The sequence below is a fragment of the Muntiacus reevesi genome, chromosome 9, assembly GCF_963930625.1.
Source record: "Muntiacus reevesi chromosome 9, mMunRee1.1, whole genome shotgun sequence".
NCBI lineage: Eukaryota > Metazoa > Chordata > Mammalia > Artiodactyla > Cervidae > Muntiacus > Muntiacus reevesi.
The window spans coordinates 62,130,245-62,147,313 of NC_089257.1; the positions used below are offsets into that span (position 1 = coordinate 62,130,245).

The 17,069-nt window shown below is 46.3% G+C and overlaps 1 protein-coding gene, 1 non-coding gene and 1 pseudogene across 8 annotated transcripts; 1 reads left to right on the forward strand and 2 right to left on the reverse strand.

The window, feature by feature from the left end:
• Positions 1-1,738: 1,738 nt before the first annotated feature.
• On the reverse strand, positions 1,739-3,836 carry LOC136174397 (large ribosomal subunit protein eL34-like; annotated as a pseudogene).
• Positions 3,837-4,309: 473 nt separating this feature from the next.
• On the reverse strand, positions 4,310-14,411 carry HINFP (histone H4 transcription factor). 7 transcript variants are annotated; one of them, XM_065945102.1, is made up of 11 exons: positions 14,245-14,364; positions 11,680-11,795; positions 9,559-9,743; positions 8,028-8,257; positions 7,657-7,768; positions 7,325-7,477; positions 6,748-6,825; positions 6,545-6,665; positions 6,321-6,459; positions 6,105-6,229; positions 4,310-5,277 (listed from the first exon to the last, which is right to left on the reverse strand). In XM_065945102.1, the coding sequence occupies exons 3-11, from the start codon at positions 9,731-9,733 to the stop codon at positions 4,860-4,862; spliced, it is 1,551 nt and encodes a 516-aa protein (XP_065801174.1). In that variant the 5' UTR covers positions 9,734-9,743; positions 11,680-11,795; positions 14,245-14,364; the 3' UTR covers positions 4,310-4,859. The 7 variants fall into 7 exon arrangements, with proteins under 7 accessions (XP_065801174.1, XP_065801178.1, XP_065801175.1 ...); XM_065945106.1 differs by having other exon boundaries at positions 11,680-11,723; positions 14,245-14,326; XM_065945103.1 differs by lacking the exon at positions 14,245-14,364 and adding an exon at positions 13,201-13,305.
• LOC136176146 (U6atac minor spliceosomal RNA) lies at positions 10,877-11,002 on the forward strand. The gene has a single exon (XR_010664521.1). It is a non-coding gene; the product is annotated as a U6atac minor spliceosomal RNA (small nuclear RNA).
• Positions 14,412-17,069: the final 2,658 nt, after the last annotated feature.

Consider the following 17,069-nt stretch of genomic DNA (forward strand, 5'->3'; position numbering starts at 1 on the left):
AACTGAGAACATGGTATAACTACCAAAACCATAGGCACCAAGGACGTGGGGATGGAATGGGGACTCCAAACCACACAACACAAGGAAGTTTAGAAGAAACTGAGGGTACTTAGCCCAAAGAACTTCTGTTGCTTCAACTATCTGAAGGCCTAAGGGGGGGAACTAGAATTATACTTGTTTAGTGGAGGGACAGGATGTGGGGTAACCGAATTAACACAGGATCCTAGAGGAGTGAGCCTGGAGATGCAGTAGTTTTGCTTATGGAGTCTTCACTCGCTTTTCCTCTCTCCTCTATGTTGCCATTTTTAAAAATTACCTCTTCAATGCCTTCTTTATAAAGTCATTTATTTTTTTATTGAACTATAGTCAATGTGCAGTATATATTAGAGCTATATAATATAGTAATTCACCATTTTAGAAGTTATACTCCATTTATAGTTATTATAAAATATTGGTCATATTCCCTGTGTTGTACAGTATATCCTTGTAGCTTATTTTTCCCTGGCTGTGCCACTTGTGGGAACTTAGTTCCCTGGTCAGGGATTGAACCCAGGCCCTCAGCAGTGGAAGCACAGAATCCTAACCACAGGACCACCAGAGAATTTCCACTCGTGGCTTATTTCATATATTATAGTTTGTATTTCTTAAAATATTTGTATTTGTTTTTGGCTGTGTCCGGTCTTAATTGGGGCAGATGGGATCTTCCTTGCAGCATGCATGATCTTTCATTGTAGCTGGCAGGCTCTGTAGTTGCCACACGCGGACTTAGTTGCTCTGTAGCATATGAGATCCTAGTTCTCAGACCAGGGATCAAATCCACATCCCCTCCATTGGAAGGCAGATTCTTAACCACTGGACCTCCAGGGAAGTCTCTTCTTAATCCCCTACTCCTACCTTGTCCCTTTCCACTTTCCTCTCCTGACTAGTAACCACTCATTTATTCTCTGCATCTGTGAACCTGCTTCTTTTCATTAGTTTGTTACTTTTTTAAGATTCTATAAATAAGTGATATCATATAGTATTTATCTTTATCTGATTTACTTCACTTGGTACAATATCCTTCAAGTCTATTCATATTGTTGCAAATGGCAAAATTTCATTCTTTTTTATGACTGAGTAGTATTCTTGTATATATATGTGTATATATTTACATACTTGCTACATCATCTTTATTCATTCATCTATTGATGGACATTTAGGTTGTTTCCATATACTGGCAATGGGAAATAGTGCTGCGATGAATATTAGAGTGTATGTATTTTTTTGAATTCGTGGTTTTGGTTTTTTTTTTTTTTTCGGATACACACTCAGGTAGAATTGCTGGATGGTATGGTGGGTCTACTTTTAGTTTTTTGAGAAACCTCCATACTGCTTTCCACAGTGGCTGCACTGATTTACATTCCCACCAACAGTGAACTGTTTCTCCACATCCTCACCAACATGTTATTTGTGTTCTTTTTTTATTATAGCCTTTCTGATAGGTGTGAGATGATATCTCATTGTGGTTTTGATTTGCATTTCTCTGATGATTAGCAATGTTGAGCATCTTTTCATATGCCTATTGGCTATTGTTTTGCTGAAAGTTTTAAGTTTCATTTCAGGTTCGAAGGATTCCTTAACAAAAGAAACCACTGATTATACACAAATAAACAATTTTAATATTTAACAGAGAAGTATCTAATTTACTTTCAACATACAATCATTAAAAGAAAAGAGAAATAGAAACAGTAGAGGGGAGTAACAGCACATACACCACTGAACTGGACTGACTAACATCCAGATTCAAACAGCACTGGGATGTCCTGTGTAACAGCAATCTGGAGTCCCAACTGAGAAAAGGTCCCAGGTAGTGCATCCACTCATGGGCAAGACTTCAAATTGCAGTTTTGGGGACTCCCTGTTGTGATCCCAAGCTTCAAACTGGCATCATCATGTTTACAAGCAAAAATGCAGCTCTAGTTTTTTGACCTTTCTAGCAGAGCTATTTATCTTGTGAATGATGAAATTTTTTAGGTCCTGAGGAATTGGCCAGATTCTCAGGACTCAATTTCAAGACTCAATCTCTATCTATAGTGTCATGCACCTTACTGGTACCAATTAGTACATTCACAAGCAGGCATGTAGTCAAGGCAGTGTCAAGGCAGGTCATAAGCAAGGTCAGAGGCCTGCTCTGCTTTCTTGTCTTTGAAACCTGAACAAGACTTCCTCCATCTTAATTTCCCTAACAGTTATCTGCATGTCCTCTTTGGAAAAATATCTCTTCAGTTCTGCCCAATTTCTAATTTTTTTCCTTTTGATGTTGAGTTGCAGGAGTTGCTTTCTATATTTTGGATTCTCTTTGAGTATCATTTGCAAATATTTTCTCTCCCTCTGCAGGTTGTCTTTTCATTTTGTTTAGTTTCCTTTTCTATGCAGAAGCTTTTATTGGGTCCCCTTTATTTTTGTTTCCTATACTTAGGAGACAGATCCAAAAATATGTTGCTACAATTTATGTCAGTGTTCTGCCTGTTTTCCTATAGGAGTTTTATAGTTTCTGGTCTTACATTTAGGTCTTTAACCCATTTTGAGTTTATTTTTGTATATGGTGAACACATTGGTGTTTCTTGAAGTGGCTCTTGCAAAGGCAAAGGAACAGCTACACTGACTTGACCTTAAAGCCCTCGGGATTTCTGCCTGAATTCCTGCAGCAACCCCTTAACTTGTCGGCCTGCTCTCTCATTCCCCATCATGGCCAGAATCACCATTCTAAATCTTGATGCAGTCCTTCTGGGTGGCTTTGCATTCTTTCCCAGTCTTCTCTCTCTACAGCCTATGGCCCTCAGTGCTTAAGACCATAAAGTCCCTCTTTAAATTCCAGACCTAGTCTCTTCTGCCTGGAATAACCTGCCACCCCTTTGTAGATGGTAGCTCTATTCGTTTCTTTGCCGAAGCCCTTCCTGAGCCCTTGCCCAAGTAATACGGTCAGCTCCTTCTTTGAGTCTCCTCAATGAACCCTGACCGCCCACTCATTTAGGTCTTTCCTCACCTCTGGACTCCAAGTCACGCCACGGCAGGTCCTGCCTGCGTTTATCCATCTTTGTATCCTTAGCACCCGTCACAGTGCCTGAATATAGGAAGAACTCAGTAAATGGCTGATGGAATTAACTGACTTTTCTTTCTGAATTCTTTCACCAACAGGCACACAAAAAAGTAGGTTTTTGTAGTAAGAATTACATTTAATTATTGAAGGGAGGGGGGATAGCTTCCTGCCCATCTAAAACCCCTGACAGTATTTCCTTGATCTTTTTTTTTTTTTTACTCAAAAATGGTTCATTTTTTACTTAGCTTTCTGACTCTGTGCTTGTGCTTTGAATACTTTCACAACGATCTTGGGCTCTTCAATGAGGAAAGCGCGCTTGATGCTATCCCGGACACATTTAGCACACATGAAACCACCATAGGCCTGGCTGACGTGTTTCTTCGTTTTAGACAACCTCATGAGAACTTTAGTCTCACAGCACAAACACCTCTAAGTCGGCCTGGGCACACACCACATGCAGATTCTGGTGCTTTCCCAACCTTCCTGGCACAAAGGTAAAACAATTCTATTACCAGGGGTTCGGGACAGCCTGGTTTTGTTAGAGGCTGTATTGTAGGACAGCCTACGACGGTACGTCAGATGCTGCACCATCCTGAATGCCTCTAGATGCCGTCCCCGAAAGTGCTCCTTGATTTCTTGAGAGTGGCAGAGACTCTAAGAGTGGATACAGAGTCCTAAGATGTGACTAGACAGGCCTAAAAAATGGTTCCTATTTTGAAAGCTTCCAACCCCTTTGAGAATCTAGTGAAAAAAGACCCTTTTCTTCAGGAAAACACACCTTCAGACACATACCTTTCTAACCTGGTTCTAGGACTCCAAGTACCTGTTCTTCCCTAGGGCCTTTCACACCCACCCCCACCCCACCCCCAGAGCTGCCTCTGCAGAACCCCTACCCCAGAAGCACTGGGCTCTAACCAGCACTGAGTATGGTCGTGGTCGGGTGCTCCGTCTCCCTGGTGAGCTACACTCGTCCATTCCAGAGTGTTCTACTGCCCACTGCTGGCCTATGCCTGGGACCTCTATGGAGGTGGTAGATGTTCCAAGAGGAAACGGAGAAGTTTCACCAAAGGTGGGGTGAGGGGGAGGGAGGCAGGGAACAAGAGGACAGTTAAAAACAAAACAAACCCCAGTCACTGAAAGGTAAACAAGTCTAATTATTCTGCTCCACTTCTGGGCAGCGGTATCTCATTACCTAGTTAATACCACCAAACATAAGGAAGAAGAAATGAGTAACAGCCCACACGTTTCTTTTATTACCAGAAACAATTGTTATGCACAAACTCAGTGCCTCCAATCCCATCCCTGAGGATAACCATGAAAGTCCTTGAGGCTATAAGAGGAACCATTCAGAGGGAAATGCCTTGGCTGGTTTTGAGGAAAGGGCCCTTGGAGGGATCAGTTACTTGGCATCCCTGGGCCCAAGGACCCCTACAGATAGGAATGGATGTGAGTTGACTATGGATTTTCATCCCTGTTTTAGCATGTCTAGGAGATTAGGGTTTTAAGCCTGACACTAGCCCCCTCTACAGGAACACACACACAACCAGGGTGCCCCCCCTCAAAGAATCAAAACTCTTCAGGATCACCAAAGAATGTGGACTGGCAGAAAAAGGATGTCCCTCAGCCCGCCGAGTGACGCAAGCCAGCTCGAGTGGAACATGCAGCTCTCAGCATCACTCCTAAAGGCATCCACTGACAAGGGCTGACCACTAGGGGCGCTGCCACCAGCCCGGCTCAGACTCCAGGGCCTGGAGGTAGCAAGGGTCGGGGCCTGCAGCCTTCACACCATCCGGACTTCTGGCTCCTCAGCAGCTCCCTGAAGCTCTCCTATAACGCCCCCCACGGGGGGCTCAGAGGCGGGTGGGGGCTCTCCCGGGGCTTCGAACAGCACGTAATAGACGACCTCCCGCTCACCCTGGGCATTGGTCTGGTTCACCACGTGGATGATAGGGCTGGACGTGTCCTGAGAGGCCGGGAGGGCTGTGCCCTCACTGCCCCCACCTTCCTCTTCGGCTTCCTCCTGGGGTCCTGGCTCCCCCGGCACTGTTTCCAGAATGATGTCCTGCAGGCTGCTCTCATTCAGAGATGCTCCCAGGCCCGATCCCTCTTGTGGCTGCCGCAGCAGTTGCTGGGTCAACTCTACACTCTCATAGCGAACCAGCTGCAGTCGCATGTAGCCATCCTCATGCTCCTTGTACCTGGTGAAGGAGGAGCATGGAGGGTATAGCAAGCAGGGGCGGAGGGTACGGCGTGGACGGGGAGCAGACAGTCTGGAGACTGGCGAGGTAAGGGACAGCAGGAGGGAAGGAAGAAGCCCTGGGATTCTAAGTGATGGGTGTTAAAGACAAAAAAAAAGTCTTTATTGTATAATATTTAGAAGAAAAGGCAAGAAGGTTCATTACTCAGAAAGGAAAGGGAGGGACTTCCCTGGTGGTCCAGTGGTTAAAAACATACCTTCCAATGCAGGGGATGGGGCTTCAATCCCTGGTGGGGGAACCAAGATCCCATATGCCACAGGACAACTAAGCCCACGTGCCTCAACTAGAGAACTCATACATCACAATTAGAGAGAAGCCTGCACTTCTCCCTAGAAGCCTTCACAGTAGGGCTGCAATGAAGATCATGTGTGCTGCAACTAAGACCCGATGCAGTCAATAAATAAATATTTTTTTTAAAAAATAGGAAAGGGAGCGGAGGGAAGAGAGAGGAACTGTCTGTGTTGGACAGTAGGGCTGTCAAAGGGTTTATGAGAAGGCCATGAAGCTACTGATTAGGACCCTTGGGTTCACACTCTGGGCTCTGGTTCTGGCTGCGGGGCTTTTGGGATCATTTATTAGGTTTGGTATTGTTCCCTAGATTCAAAAATTAGATAAATACTCTTTGTCCCACCAATATTTTGGAGGTTGCTTGAGCCTAAATGGAGAGAGTGGACATCAGAGCACCATCAAATTCAAGGTTTTTAAATTGCTGAAAAGTATGAAGAAAAACTGCAGAAATCTTGGTGGGGGGAGGTTGGGAGACATACCGAAAGCGGGGGTGCCCTGAGGGCCACTTGAACTGGTGCTTCTTGCGAAGGTGCACAGTGAGGTTGTTGCCCCTTGTGAAGCATTTGTCACACACGTGGCATCTGTACCTTGGCTCAGAGTCTCCCTGGTGGGGAGGGGAGAGTGAGGCCAGCTTCCCCCCCGCCAGGCACCCCCCACACTTCTGCCGGCCCCTCCCTACCATCAGCCCCACTCACTTCATGCACTTTTCGGTAATGTGACTTGATAGAGTACAGCGACCGGGCACTGAAGGTGCAGTTCTCAAAATCGCAGCTGTAGGCTGGCTCCTTGCTATGGGTATCTAGGTGCTTCCGGAGGTCGATCAGATTCTTGCAGCTGCCAAGAAAGGTCAGGAGGGATCAGAAAGCCTGGGGGATCCTGGAACCCAAGTTTTGTGATTTCCCATCCTGTTTCCTCTTACCTGTAGTCGCAACAGTCACATTTAAAGGGACGGGCCTCGCTGTGGCGAAAGCGCATGTGGTTTCGGAGGGAGGAAGGCAGTGGGCAGGTCATGTCACACAGAGGGCACTTGTAGTGGTTCACTGAGGAGCAGAGAGGCTGTGACTGGGAAGCTGGCGGAAGCCTGGAGGGCAGGCCAGGAGGAGGGGACGGCCGGCTACTCACCATGGTTACGCATGTGGTCCCGCAAAAGCCGCTCTGTGGCAAATCTCTTGGAACAGTGAGAGCACTGGAAGTGCTGCTCTGCAGTGGGTCAGGCAGAAGACAGGTGGGGCACGGGGGTGGCAGAGAGGAGGAGAGCATGCTGGGAGAGGGAAACCACCTAAGAAGAGGGGAGCTTGGGGAACTCTGGGTGGACCTAGTATCATGGAAAGAGCATGGGACTTGGAGTGGAGAACCTGAATTAGAATTCTGACTTGCCCACTTATTAGCAGCGTGATCTCAGGTAAGTGATTTAACCTGAGCCTGTTTTCTCATCTGCAAAAACGGGGGATAAGCAGCGTACCTCACAGGGCTGCTGCGAGGATTCCCTGAGATAAGAGCCGTGGCACACAGTAAGCATGGAGTGAACAACGTCTAACGAGTCCCCATCAGCAGAGACCGTGCCGGTGACTGAGCGCTCAAGATAGATATGGCTAAGCTGCAGATACCTTCAGGGGCCCCTTCTCCTGAGAATGTGCCCCCAGCCACCACCCCTAGTAGGACAGCCTGCACCCATGCCCCTTCTTTTTCAATCGCTTACGATCCAACGAGGACTGGCGACGGATATGATCTAAGAACTTGGTGTTGTTGGCGAACATGCCCCCACAGGTGGGACAGGCCACCACCTTCTCCTGGGTATGGCTGCGGAGGTGCTCTCGAAGCTTAAAGCGGTCCTTGAAGGTGCAGGTACAGCCTGGGAAGGAAGGCCCGGTCAGGTCTAGTCACAAACCCCCAGAATAGGGTGTGGTACCCCCAAGTCTCTTCAGTCAGCAGCCAACCCTGCCCTGCAGGACTGGTCCTACCCCTAGCTGCCCTGGTCCCGTAGCAATCCCAAAGTTTCTTTAGAAGCCAGAAATTAAGGAGTGGCCCTACCTTTCCAGCCACAGAGCACCACATTGTTGTCCTTGCCGACTACTTGGTATTCACAACACAGGCTGTGCGCTTCCACATGCCGGTAGAACCACTCGGGATTGTCAAAGGAGTTCTGTGCCACAAGCAACTTGGGGTAAGGACTGAGGATGGGTGGAGGGACTCCTACTCCCAGGTGTCCTGAGGGGGGCTTCTTGGTTCTCTCCCAAATTAATTGGTGGGGATAGGAAAGTTTGAGCAAGGGGCTACCCAGAAATGAAGAAAGGCTATTAGCAGAAACTTCAGGAATATAGCATATCCCAGAAAGGCTTAAGAAGTCTTGAGTTGAGATCCCCAACCCCTCTCCATCCCTACTCCTGGCTCTGTCTGCTGACCTCACAATGCTCCCACAGACACAGGAAGTGGTCGGGAATGTCAGGGATGAGGTTGCGGCTCTGGAAGTCCAGGATGCAGGGGCTGAGGTCAGCCTGGCTCTGCAGGGCCTGCAGTCCCCACTGTTTCAGCTTGGTGTGGTAGCAGTGGAAGTAGACATGGCGGATGAGATCAGCAGAATTGTCCGGAGAACAGAAGCCACACTCCCGCCACAAGCAGGAGAATTCCTCCTCTGCAAAAAGGGGTTTAGAAGGAAGTGACTGATAACTTTCCAAAGCACTCCTTCCACTTAGCAGCAAGGGACCAGGCTGGGGTGACCTGGTATACCAGGAGTTCATTGAGCAAATGCTAGCATTTAGTGACTAATTGTGTGCCAGGAACTGGGAATAGAACAACGAGTACAAAAAGAGTCCCAGTCCTTGCCCTTGCACAGCTTTCAGCCAGGAAGAAAAACACATCAAAATAATCACATGCATAAATAGAAAACTGCAACCAGGTGGAGAGGAAGCGTGGTCTAGGCAGGGAGACAGTGTGTGCACAGCCCAGTGCCACTGACTCAGTCACAGCAGGTGTGGCTGGCATTTGCTACTGTGGCTTGGAGTTTCTGCTCTTCCCTGAGGAACCTGGGATGCCTCCCACTCCTTCCTGTCAAACCATAGGTTTTTCCTTTCCCCCATATTCTGCCCAAGATCAGCCTTCTCTAGGAAGGCCTATCAGCTATCCCAGTCTACTTCCTATCTCTCTAAGCACCAAATTTTCAATGCTCTATAGAGGTTTACTTGTTTTGAAAAGTAGGTACTTTTAAAAATACAATAATCACCTAATTTCCCTTCTGTATAAATATTACTTGACTTTTGAAGCTATTAGTTATAGGTTACAGTCACTAGATTCAAACGGAATTTGAGGTGGGGAAGGAGAGCAGTCTCTATCTGTAGAGACTTCTGTAGAAAAGTTTTTTTCAAACTGTGTTGTGACCCATTAGTGGGTAGTGAAATCAATTTAGGGGATTGCAAATCACAATTTCTTTTTAATTAAAGAGAATAAAATAGAACAATTCAGAAATAATTTAATCAAAGCAAGGATTGTTTTTAGCATTTCTTAACTTCTGTATACAGGGTTGTGACACAAAATGCATTTCTAACTAGTGGTCACAGTAAAAAATAAATAAATAAAAACACTGCCAGAGAGTGAAAAAAGCAGACTGCCAACAGCTTGTACAATATGATCCTTTAAAAAAAAATAAAACCCTATCTAATTTATATATATACATGCAGAGAGAGGTCAAAAAGAATGTTCACTAAAGTACTGTCAGTCAATTGACTTATAATGGCAAGAGGAAAGGTTCATTCCACATATCCTTGCTGGATGAGTTTTCCAGAATGAGTCTACAATGTTTTCATAAACAAAAAAAAAAGCACAATTAGGAAAATAAACCGCCACTCTCACTGGCTGTCTTCTCCCTCTGTGGCAAAGAGAGGAAGATTTTCCACCATCCCTTGAGCTCTTTCCCCCTCCTGTGTCCTGCTTCCTTACCAAGCAGGTCCTCCTCTTCCTCTTCTTCCTCCCCGGAGCCCTGGAGGTGCTGCTGCAGGTGCTGAGTGACGTGCTGGCAGAACTCCTCCATGGCCGAGCACACAAAGGAACAGGACCCCCACTCACACTGCAGCCCCAGGTTCTCCTTTCGGGGAACTTTCCCAGGAGGCGGCATGGCCTTCACCCTAGAGGAGGAAGAAATTGACACCTGTAAGGATTCCACCCAAGTGCTGCTGGGGGTTGACACGGGACAGCCAGCCAGCCTAGAACCAAGAGATATTTTTCAGTGACCCGTGAGAAACGCTGTGCTTTCTCAGTAAGGACAGAGTAGCAGTTCTTCAAACCCCTGGAAGCCATCTGGTGTTCCTGGGAATGGAGAATACAAACTGACATTATTGAGCGTGCCAGGCTCTGAGCTAAGAACTTTAACAGACACTTTTTCAAGGTGCTTCAGAGCAACCCATCAAGAAGGAATTACTCCTACAGGAGGCAGAACAATGCTCAGGTTCAAAAAGATGGCTTTGAAAAATGACCCAGAGCCCAGACTCAGATGACTCTGTCCACCACCTACTTAGTTGTGTGACCTTGGCCAAGTAAGCTTAACCCTTCTATTCCTGAACACCCTTATCTTCAGAATGGGGATAACAAACCCTTCTGCTTTTAATCTGCTATACACCAAGCACCTACTAAGCACACTGTGTCATCTAATTACCAACACCATCCTATGAGGGAAGTACTGTTTTTAATTTCCTTCATAGATAAGGGCATAAGGCCTGGAGAGGTTAACTGGTTTGCTCAAGATCACACACCAGTGGTAGGGTCAGGTCAGGCTGACTCCAAAGTCCACATTTTTCCTATGCACACAGATGAGCCTAGAAGCTCCTTATTTCTCACTGGATCACATTGTAAGTACTCCATCAGACTTATGAAGTGCCACACATACTCCTTTTGCCTAACCTATCTGGTGCTTTACTTCGCCACTGCCTTAATATCCTCTGAACAAAAATGTCAATTCTATTTCACACAAGAGGCAGTTGTCTGTCCAGTTTATACTGGGTGTACACAGTGTTAGGCACACTTAGGCGGGTAATAAACATTCGTTGAAGAAAGCTGAATAAAAAACAAAAGGTTCTCAACCTTTAATATGCACACAAATGCAGAGGTTTCCAGCTCCTGCCCTAGAGATTCAGATCTGGGAAAGCTGGGGTTAGGCCTAGAAATCTGCCCTTTAACTCAGAAGCCCAGTTGTGATGGGGCCTCCAGAAACAGAGTCTGAGGAACAATAAAAGGATAGTTTCCCTCATTAAAACAAAACACAGTGTTGTATGAAAGGAGAGAAGGTTAGCACTCCCCTTGACAAGGATGGAAGAGGCTCTCGGGCCTGACAACACGCATACAGTTAAGGCATTGCCACCTACTTCGTGGCATCTAACCACTGTTTTTAACATTTAAAGCAAAACAGACAAACAAAAAAAACAAAACAAAACACAGAATGAGAGGTGACACTGCAAACAAAAATCTCTGGGGGAAGAAAAGACACTAAGAGGCCCTGACTCTGTCCCCTGAGCATCACCTCCTTGAGGATTCTCACCAACTCTCACTGTGGTACCCAGGAAGGGAGTGGGGTATTGCTCCCTCTGGCCTTCCAGAAAGAGGTGGGAACTCTGAAAAAGAACTTTACTACACAATGAAAGGGGAAGACCCCAGAAAATACAAAATGCATAAAATCTTTCATACTTACAAGTATAAGAACCTACTATATCTAACTGGTTACCAAAGGAACCCCTCCCCCTTTTTTGTCCATACCTCATGGCATGTGGGATCTTAGTTCTCTGACCAGGGACCAAACCGGCAACCCCTGCCTTGGAAGCACGGAGTCTTAACCACTGGACAACGAGGGAAGTACCAGAAACCCCTTTTTAAGGAAGCCTTAAGGAAATGGCAACCTATTCCAGTATTCTTGCCTGGAAAATTCCACAGACAGAGGAGCCTGGTAGGTTACAGTCCACGGGGTCTCAAAGAATTGAACATGACTAAGCAAGTAAGCACAGCACAGAGCAGCACAGAGGGTATAAAAACCTAGGGCTTCTCTGGTGGCTCAGGGGTACAAAATCCACCTACCAGTGCAGGAGATGCAGGTTTGATCTCGGTGTTGGGAAGATCCCCTGGAAAAGGAAATGGCAATCCACTCCAGTATTCTTGCCTGGAAAATTCCATGGACAGAGGAGCCTGGAGAGCTACAGTCCATGGGGTCGCAGAGTCAGACATGACTAAGCACGCACAGAAGCATATGCTAACCACTGTTCTAAGTGTCTGATATTTATAAAAACTCATTAGTACAACAATCCTATTGAAGTAGGCAGCCTGATTATCCCACTTTACAGATGAGGAAATGGCCCAGATAGGTTAAGTAACTTACCCAAGATCACAAAGCTAGGAAGTGATGGAGACAGAATTCAAAGCCAGGGAGCATGGCTCCATTCTCCTCCTCCATCTGCCTGTCTTACCTTTTTATGTTTGATTCCCTCCTCATCAAAGACGTCACACACAATACCCAAAGCATGCTTTATCCAGTAGCTATTTTGTAAGTTTCCTCCAATAAGCTGTGAGCTCCTAGAAAGCCTGGTCTGTGTTCTCTTCAGTTCTATCTGCAGAGTCAGCACACACCTACTATGAGCTCTTTTAACGTTCAAGTAAATTTATAACATTATTTTACTTTTGGACAAATCACTTAGCTTCTCTGAACCTGTTTCCTTAAAGGTAAAACAGGATATTAATATCACAGCAGTGGATGAGGGATTTTGACTGATATGATTAGAAAGCTCCAAACATTTACTAGCCCTGTGATCTTAGGCAAGTTACTTAAACCCGGGTTTCCCATGTATTATTAGCACGAGAATAATCATGCCTGTTTCACTGAAATGATTTCTGGATTAAAACACATAATGGATACTAAAATGCTTAGCCTAACTCAACAAGTGTTGGCTCTTCGTATCCTTGCTTCTAAGAATTAGATGATCCAAGCACGAATGGTACAAAAAGATCAACAAAAGGAAAACCCGAAGTATTCCTAACCCTTCCTTTCATAGGGAATCATAGTAAGAAGCAACGAGCAAATACTTGACTATAAATTGCAACGCAAGGCACCGAGATTGAACCCTGAATGGTATTCAAGAAAAGAGGGACCAAGGTACGGAACCTTCTAAAGACTCACAATTTGGCTGAAGAGATGATTCTGACGTGTTTAAACAACGACCAAAACAAAGGGCCCGGTGAGGGGAGCTGGACAGGGAGAAACCGCGGCGGCAGGCGAAACAGGAAAGGTTGCCCTTAGCGGTGGGGACCGGGCCCCTGGAGCACAGGTAGAATTCGGAGACAAGGAAGGAGGCCATTCGGTTGGGGAAACCTCCCCCTCAGCCCCGCTGGCTTCCCCCTAAGGCGTGGCGACGATCGTGCTTCAGCTGCAACGAAGCCCCAGACTGGAAATCAAGTCGGGGTTGGGGGCTGGGGGCGTTGCAGGCGCCAGGCAGAATAGCGTGGCCGAGCAGCAAGAGAGCGCCTCGCCGAAGCGACCGGAAAAGTGCCTGGCTTCAGCAGCCGGCCCAAAGCACAAACCGATGCCGCCCAGCATCCCCTGCTTACCTCCCGTCAGTCAGCTCCCGGGTCTCTCCAGCTCCCCTCCCACCTCGCACCATCTCCGGGAGGGCGCTTGAGTGACGGCCAATGATAGCCAATCGTCGCTCTCGAATCCCTCTAACAGCCAATCGCCTCTGCGACTGACGAAACCCGTGCGCGACCAAAACACGGAAGGGGCGGGAGTGAGCGGCAGCTGGCCGCGCGGGAAGGTAGGGCTGTGGACGCCGCAGGTCTGCAGGAGAAGTGCAGGCAGGCATCCCTAGGGTCCGAATTTCCCCGACTGCGCAGGCTCGGAGCACGGCACCCACTGGGCATGCGCAGAGCTCAGGCTGTCAGCGGAGAGGGGTCTCCCTCCTCTTGTTGGTTACAGCTCCAGCTGGCCGCGTGGGCGTTGAGACAGAGGAAGAGGCGGAGGAAAAGGCGGAGGAGGCTGGGTGCCCAGAACAACGAACCCCGCTCGGCTCAAACTGGGGGTCCTTCACCTTCTTAATCTTCCTGTTTCTTAAATATCAGTATTCCTTATGCCATCTTCTCTTCCTCCCACAACTCTGCCTCCTTTGTTACCAGTCTCAGTGAACGAACGACTCCTGAAACCTGGCAGTCATGTCTGATTCCTCCCTCACACGTCACATCCATTCCATTGCCAACTCCTATAAATTCTACCCCCTTAACACAGGATCTCTCAAGTTCCCCTCCTTTCTTGAGCTTCGCAGTCCCATTTCTCGACCATTAGCGACGTCCATCCCGGATGTCTACACTGAGCCAACTGGTTCCCTGAGGGCACTCCTGCTTCCCTCCAAATCATTCTCGACGGAGCTCTCAAAGTGATCTTTGCAGAGAGCAAATCTGATCAAACCACCACGCTGCTTTAAACGCTCAAAGCCCCAAACCACACTGAGGCTCTCTGGACCCTTCAGCATCTGGGTCCTGCATACTTCTCTCCATCCTATCTTCAGTGCTTTCCGACCTCACTCTCTGCTGCCCAGCCCCTCATTTCTTTCAGCTTCCTCACCACACCCAGCCACCTTTCCTCTGCTGCCTTGTACTTACTGTTTCCTCTGCCTGGAACAATCTTCTGAAACTGATTGGAACTGATTCCTACTCATTCGTCTGGTCTCAAAGAAGATGCTTGTTTCCCCCTGGAAATCTTCCTGTACATCCCTTTTCTGTTTCCCTATTACAGCTCTATCACACTTCCCAGGTGGTGCTACTGGTAAAGAATCCTCCTGCCAATGCAGGAGAGGCAAGAGAGGAGGGTTGGATCCCTGGATGGGGAAGATCCCCTGGAGGAGGAAGTGCAACACACTCCACTATTCTTGCCTGGAAAAATTCCCTGGACAGAGGAGCCAGGCAAGCTACAGTTCATTGGGCCACAAAGAGTCAGACATGACTGAGCACACATTGTATTCTATTTGCCTATTTAACTTGTCTGCATTCTGCACTGACTCACTCAGTTCAGTGAGGGAGGACAGGGAGTGTGTGTGTGTGTGTGTGTGTGTGTGTGTGTGTATTTCTATAGCCCCATTGCTTAGCCTAGTAACTGAAACTCAGTAAGCATCCAAGACATACTTGTTTAAAAATTGTGTACCTTAGTAAAGTTCATTAGGACTGATACTATATTTTCTAGCCTAAATATAAGCCTATATAGTTTACAAAATCATAAAACCCATTAAATGCTCAATGTAAATAAAATGAACTTAAAGATGCTATAAAAAATAGCAGTCACAAGAAAATCAGAAATTTGTGCAAGAAATTTTTTACCAACAGTGATTAAATTTTGTCCCTATTTTAAAATAAGAGTTTAAAAATATAATTCGAGTAACAAAAATGTTTTATCAACTTTATCCATTCAAAAGCACATAGCTTTAGTAATACTTCACAAAGTGCCAACCATATTTTAATTCAGAATTAAACCACCATAGATGGCTCTTAGCTTTAATTTAGCAATTCCTAAGGAAAAATTCATTCACGGAGCTGTGTAGACTCAAACAATTTTTACAGAGAAAAAAATTTCAGGATATCTCTGAAATGCACACGTTTCCAAAATTTGAGACAGTGCTTTGCTGTCTAGCGTAGTTTACTTCCATCTCAATCTGCTTCTCTTGAAAACAGGCCACAATTTTGGCTGGATAATTCAAGACACATCCTGAGATTTGTTCTTTAAAAGCTGCCACAAAACCTTGAAGCATAATTCATACTCACCAAAAACTCTGGGTCTCTCTTGAAAGTAGAAAACGGATAAGCTGAATTATGTTTTGTGTTTCTTCTGCGTTCATCTTTTAAAAGTCTATTTTTGAAAAGTGATGAGATTCTTCTTCACTACAAAATAGGTGATTGCACTGGGCAGCTCAGCACTGGAAACTGAGTAAGTTTTCCAGTCATCAAGAATTCAATCCACAGGTCCAGTAGGAACCTGAATACCTGCCCTCTCATCAAAAAAATTTCTCGTAAAATTCTGAGTTCAGTGTGTTGGCTGTCTTGTCATGTTGGTAAACGAACTGCCCCTCTGTGAACAGCTGAGTTTCATTTCTTAGATCAGGGGAGGTAGCTTGATAAATCTCTTTGAGTTTTGATAACTAGAATTCGGCATATCGCTCATACAAATTGGGCTTCCCTGGTAGCTCAGCTGGTAAAGAATCTGCCTGAAATGCAGGAAACCCTGGTTTGATTCCTGGGTCAGGAAGATCCACTGGAGAGGGATAGGCTACCCACTCAAATATTCTGGGGCTTCCCTGATGGCTCAGCTGGTAAAGAATCCACCTGCAATGGGGGAAACTTGGGTTTGATCTCTGGGTTGGAAAGATCCCCTGAAGAAGGGAATGGCTACACACTCCAGTATTCTGGCCTGGAAAATTCCATAGACTGTATAGTCCAATCAGTCAGTTCAGTTGCTCAGTCGTGTCCAACTCTTTGCAACCCCATGGACTGCTGCATGCCAGGCTTCCCTGTCCATCACCAACTGCCGGAGCTTGCTCAAACAGATGTCCATCAAGTTGGTGATGCCATCCAACCATCTCATCCTCTGTCATCCCCTCTCCTCCTGCTGCCTTCAATCTTTCCCAGCATCAGGGTCTTTTCCAATGAGTCAGTTCTTCACATCAGGTGGCCAAAGTATTGGAATTTCAGCATCAGTCCTTCCAGTGAATATTCAGGACTGATTTCCTACAGGATTGACTGGTTGGATGTCCTTGCAGCCCAAGGGACTCTCAAGAGTCTTCTCCAACACCGCAGTTCAAAAGCATCAATTCTTCCATGCTCAGTTTTCTTTATAGTCCAACTCTCACATCCACACGTGACTCCTGGAAAATCCATAGCTTTGACTAGATGGACCTTTGTCAGCAAAGTAATGTCTCTGCTTTTTAATATGCTGTCTAGGTTGGTCACAGCTTTTCTTTCAAGGAGCAAGTGTCTTTTGATTTCATGGCTGCAGGCACCATCTGCAGTTATGTTGGAGCCCAAAAAAATATAGTATAGTCCATGGGGTCACAAAGAGTTGGACACGACTGAGTACCTTTCACTTTCACTCTGTACAAATGAACCAAATATCCATATTCTGTCACCCTTTCAAAATGTTCTGTATTCTGTGGCCTGTATGGACAGGAACATGGGGGAATATTAACAACTCCAAGCTGACTCCCCAAAGTCAGGTACCCTAAAGCCTCTGTGATATAGGTTAGTCAAAATGTCAAGGCTGGAGTGACCTGGAAGATTATCTTGGCCACCCTTCACTTTATTTTTTTTTTCACCCTTCACTTTAGAGATGAGGAAGCTGAGGTCCAGAAAGGAGAAGTGGACTTCTCAAGGTCACTTGCAAGGTCTGTGGTACACCCAGATTTTCTGTCCTTGGTTCAGTGCTCTGACACCCTGCAGCAGCT

Excerpts from the sequence above, each read along its gene's own strand:
- HINFP (XM_065945100.1), bottom strand. The coding sequence starts at position 13,451 with ATGCCTGCCTGCACTTCTCCTGCAGACCTGCGGCGTCCACAGCCCTAC. Across the intron at positions 8,258-9,558 it reads GGAAGAGGAGGACCTGCTTG|AGGAGGAATTCTCCTGCTTG; the intron begins GTAAGGAAGCAG and ends CCCTTTTTGCAG. Across the intron at positions 6,460-6,544 it reads TGTGACTGTTGCGACTACAG|CTGCAAGAATCTGATCGACC; the intron begins GTAAGAGGAAAC and ends CTTTCTTGGCAG.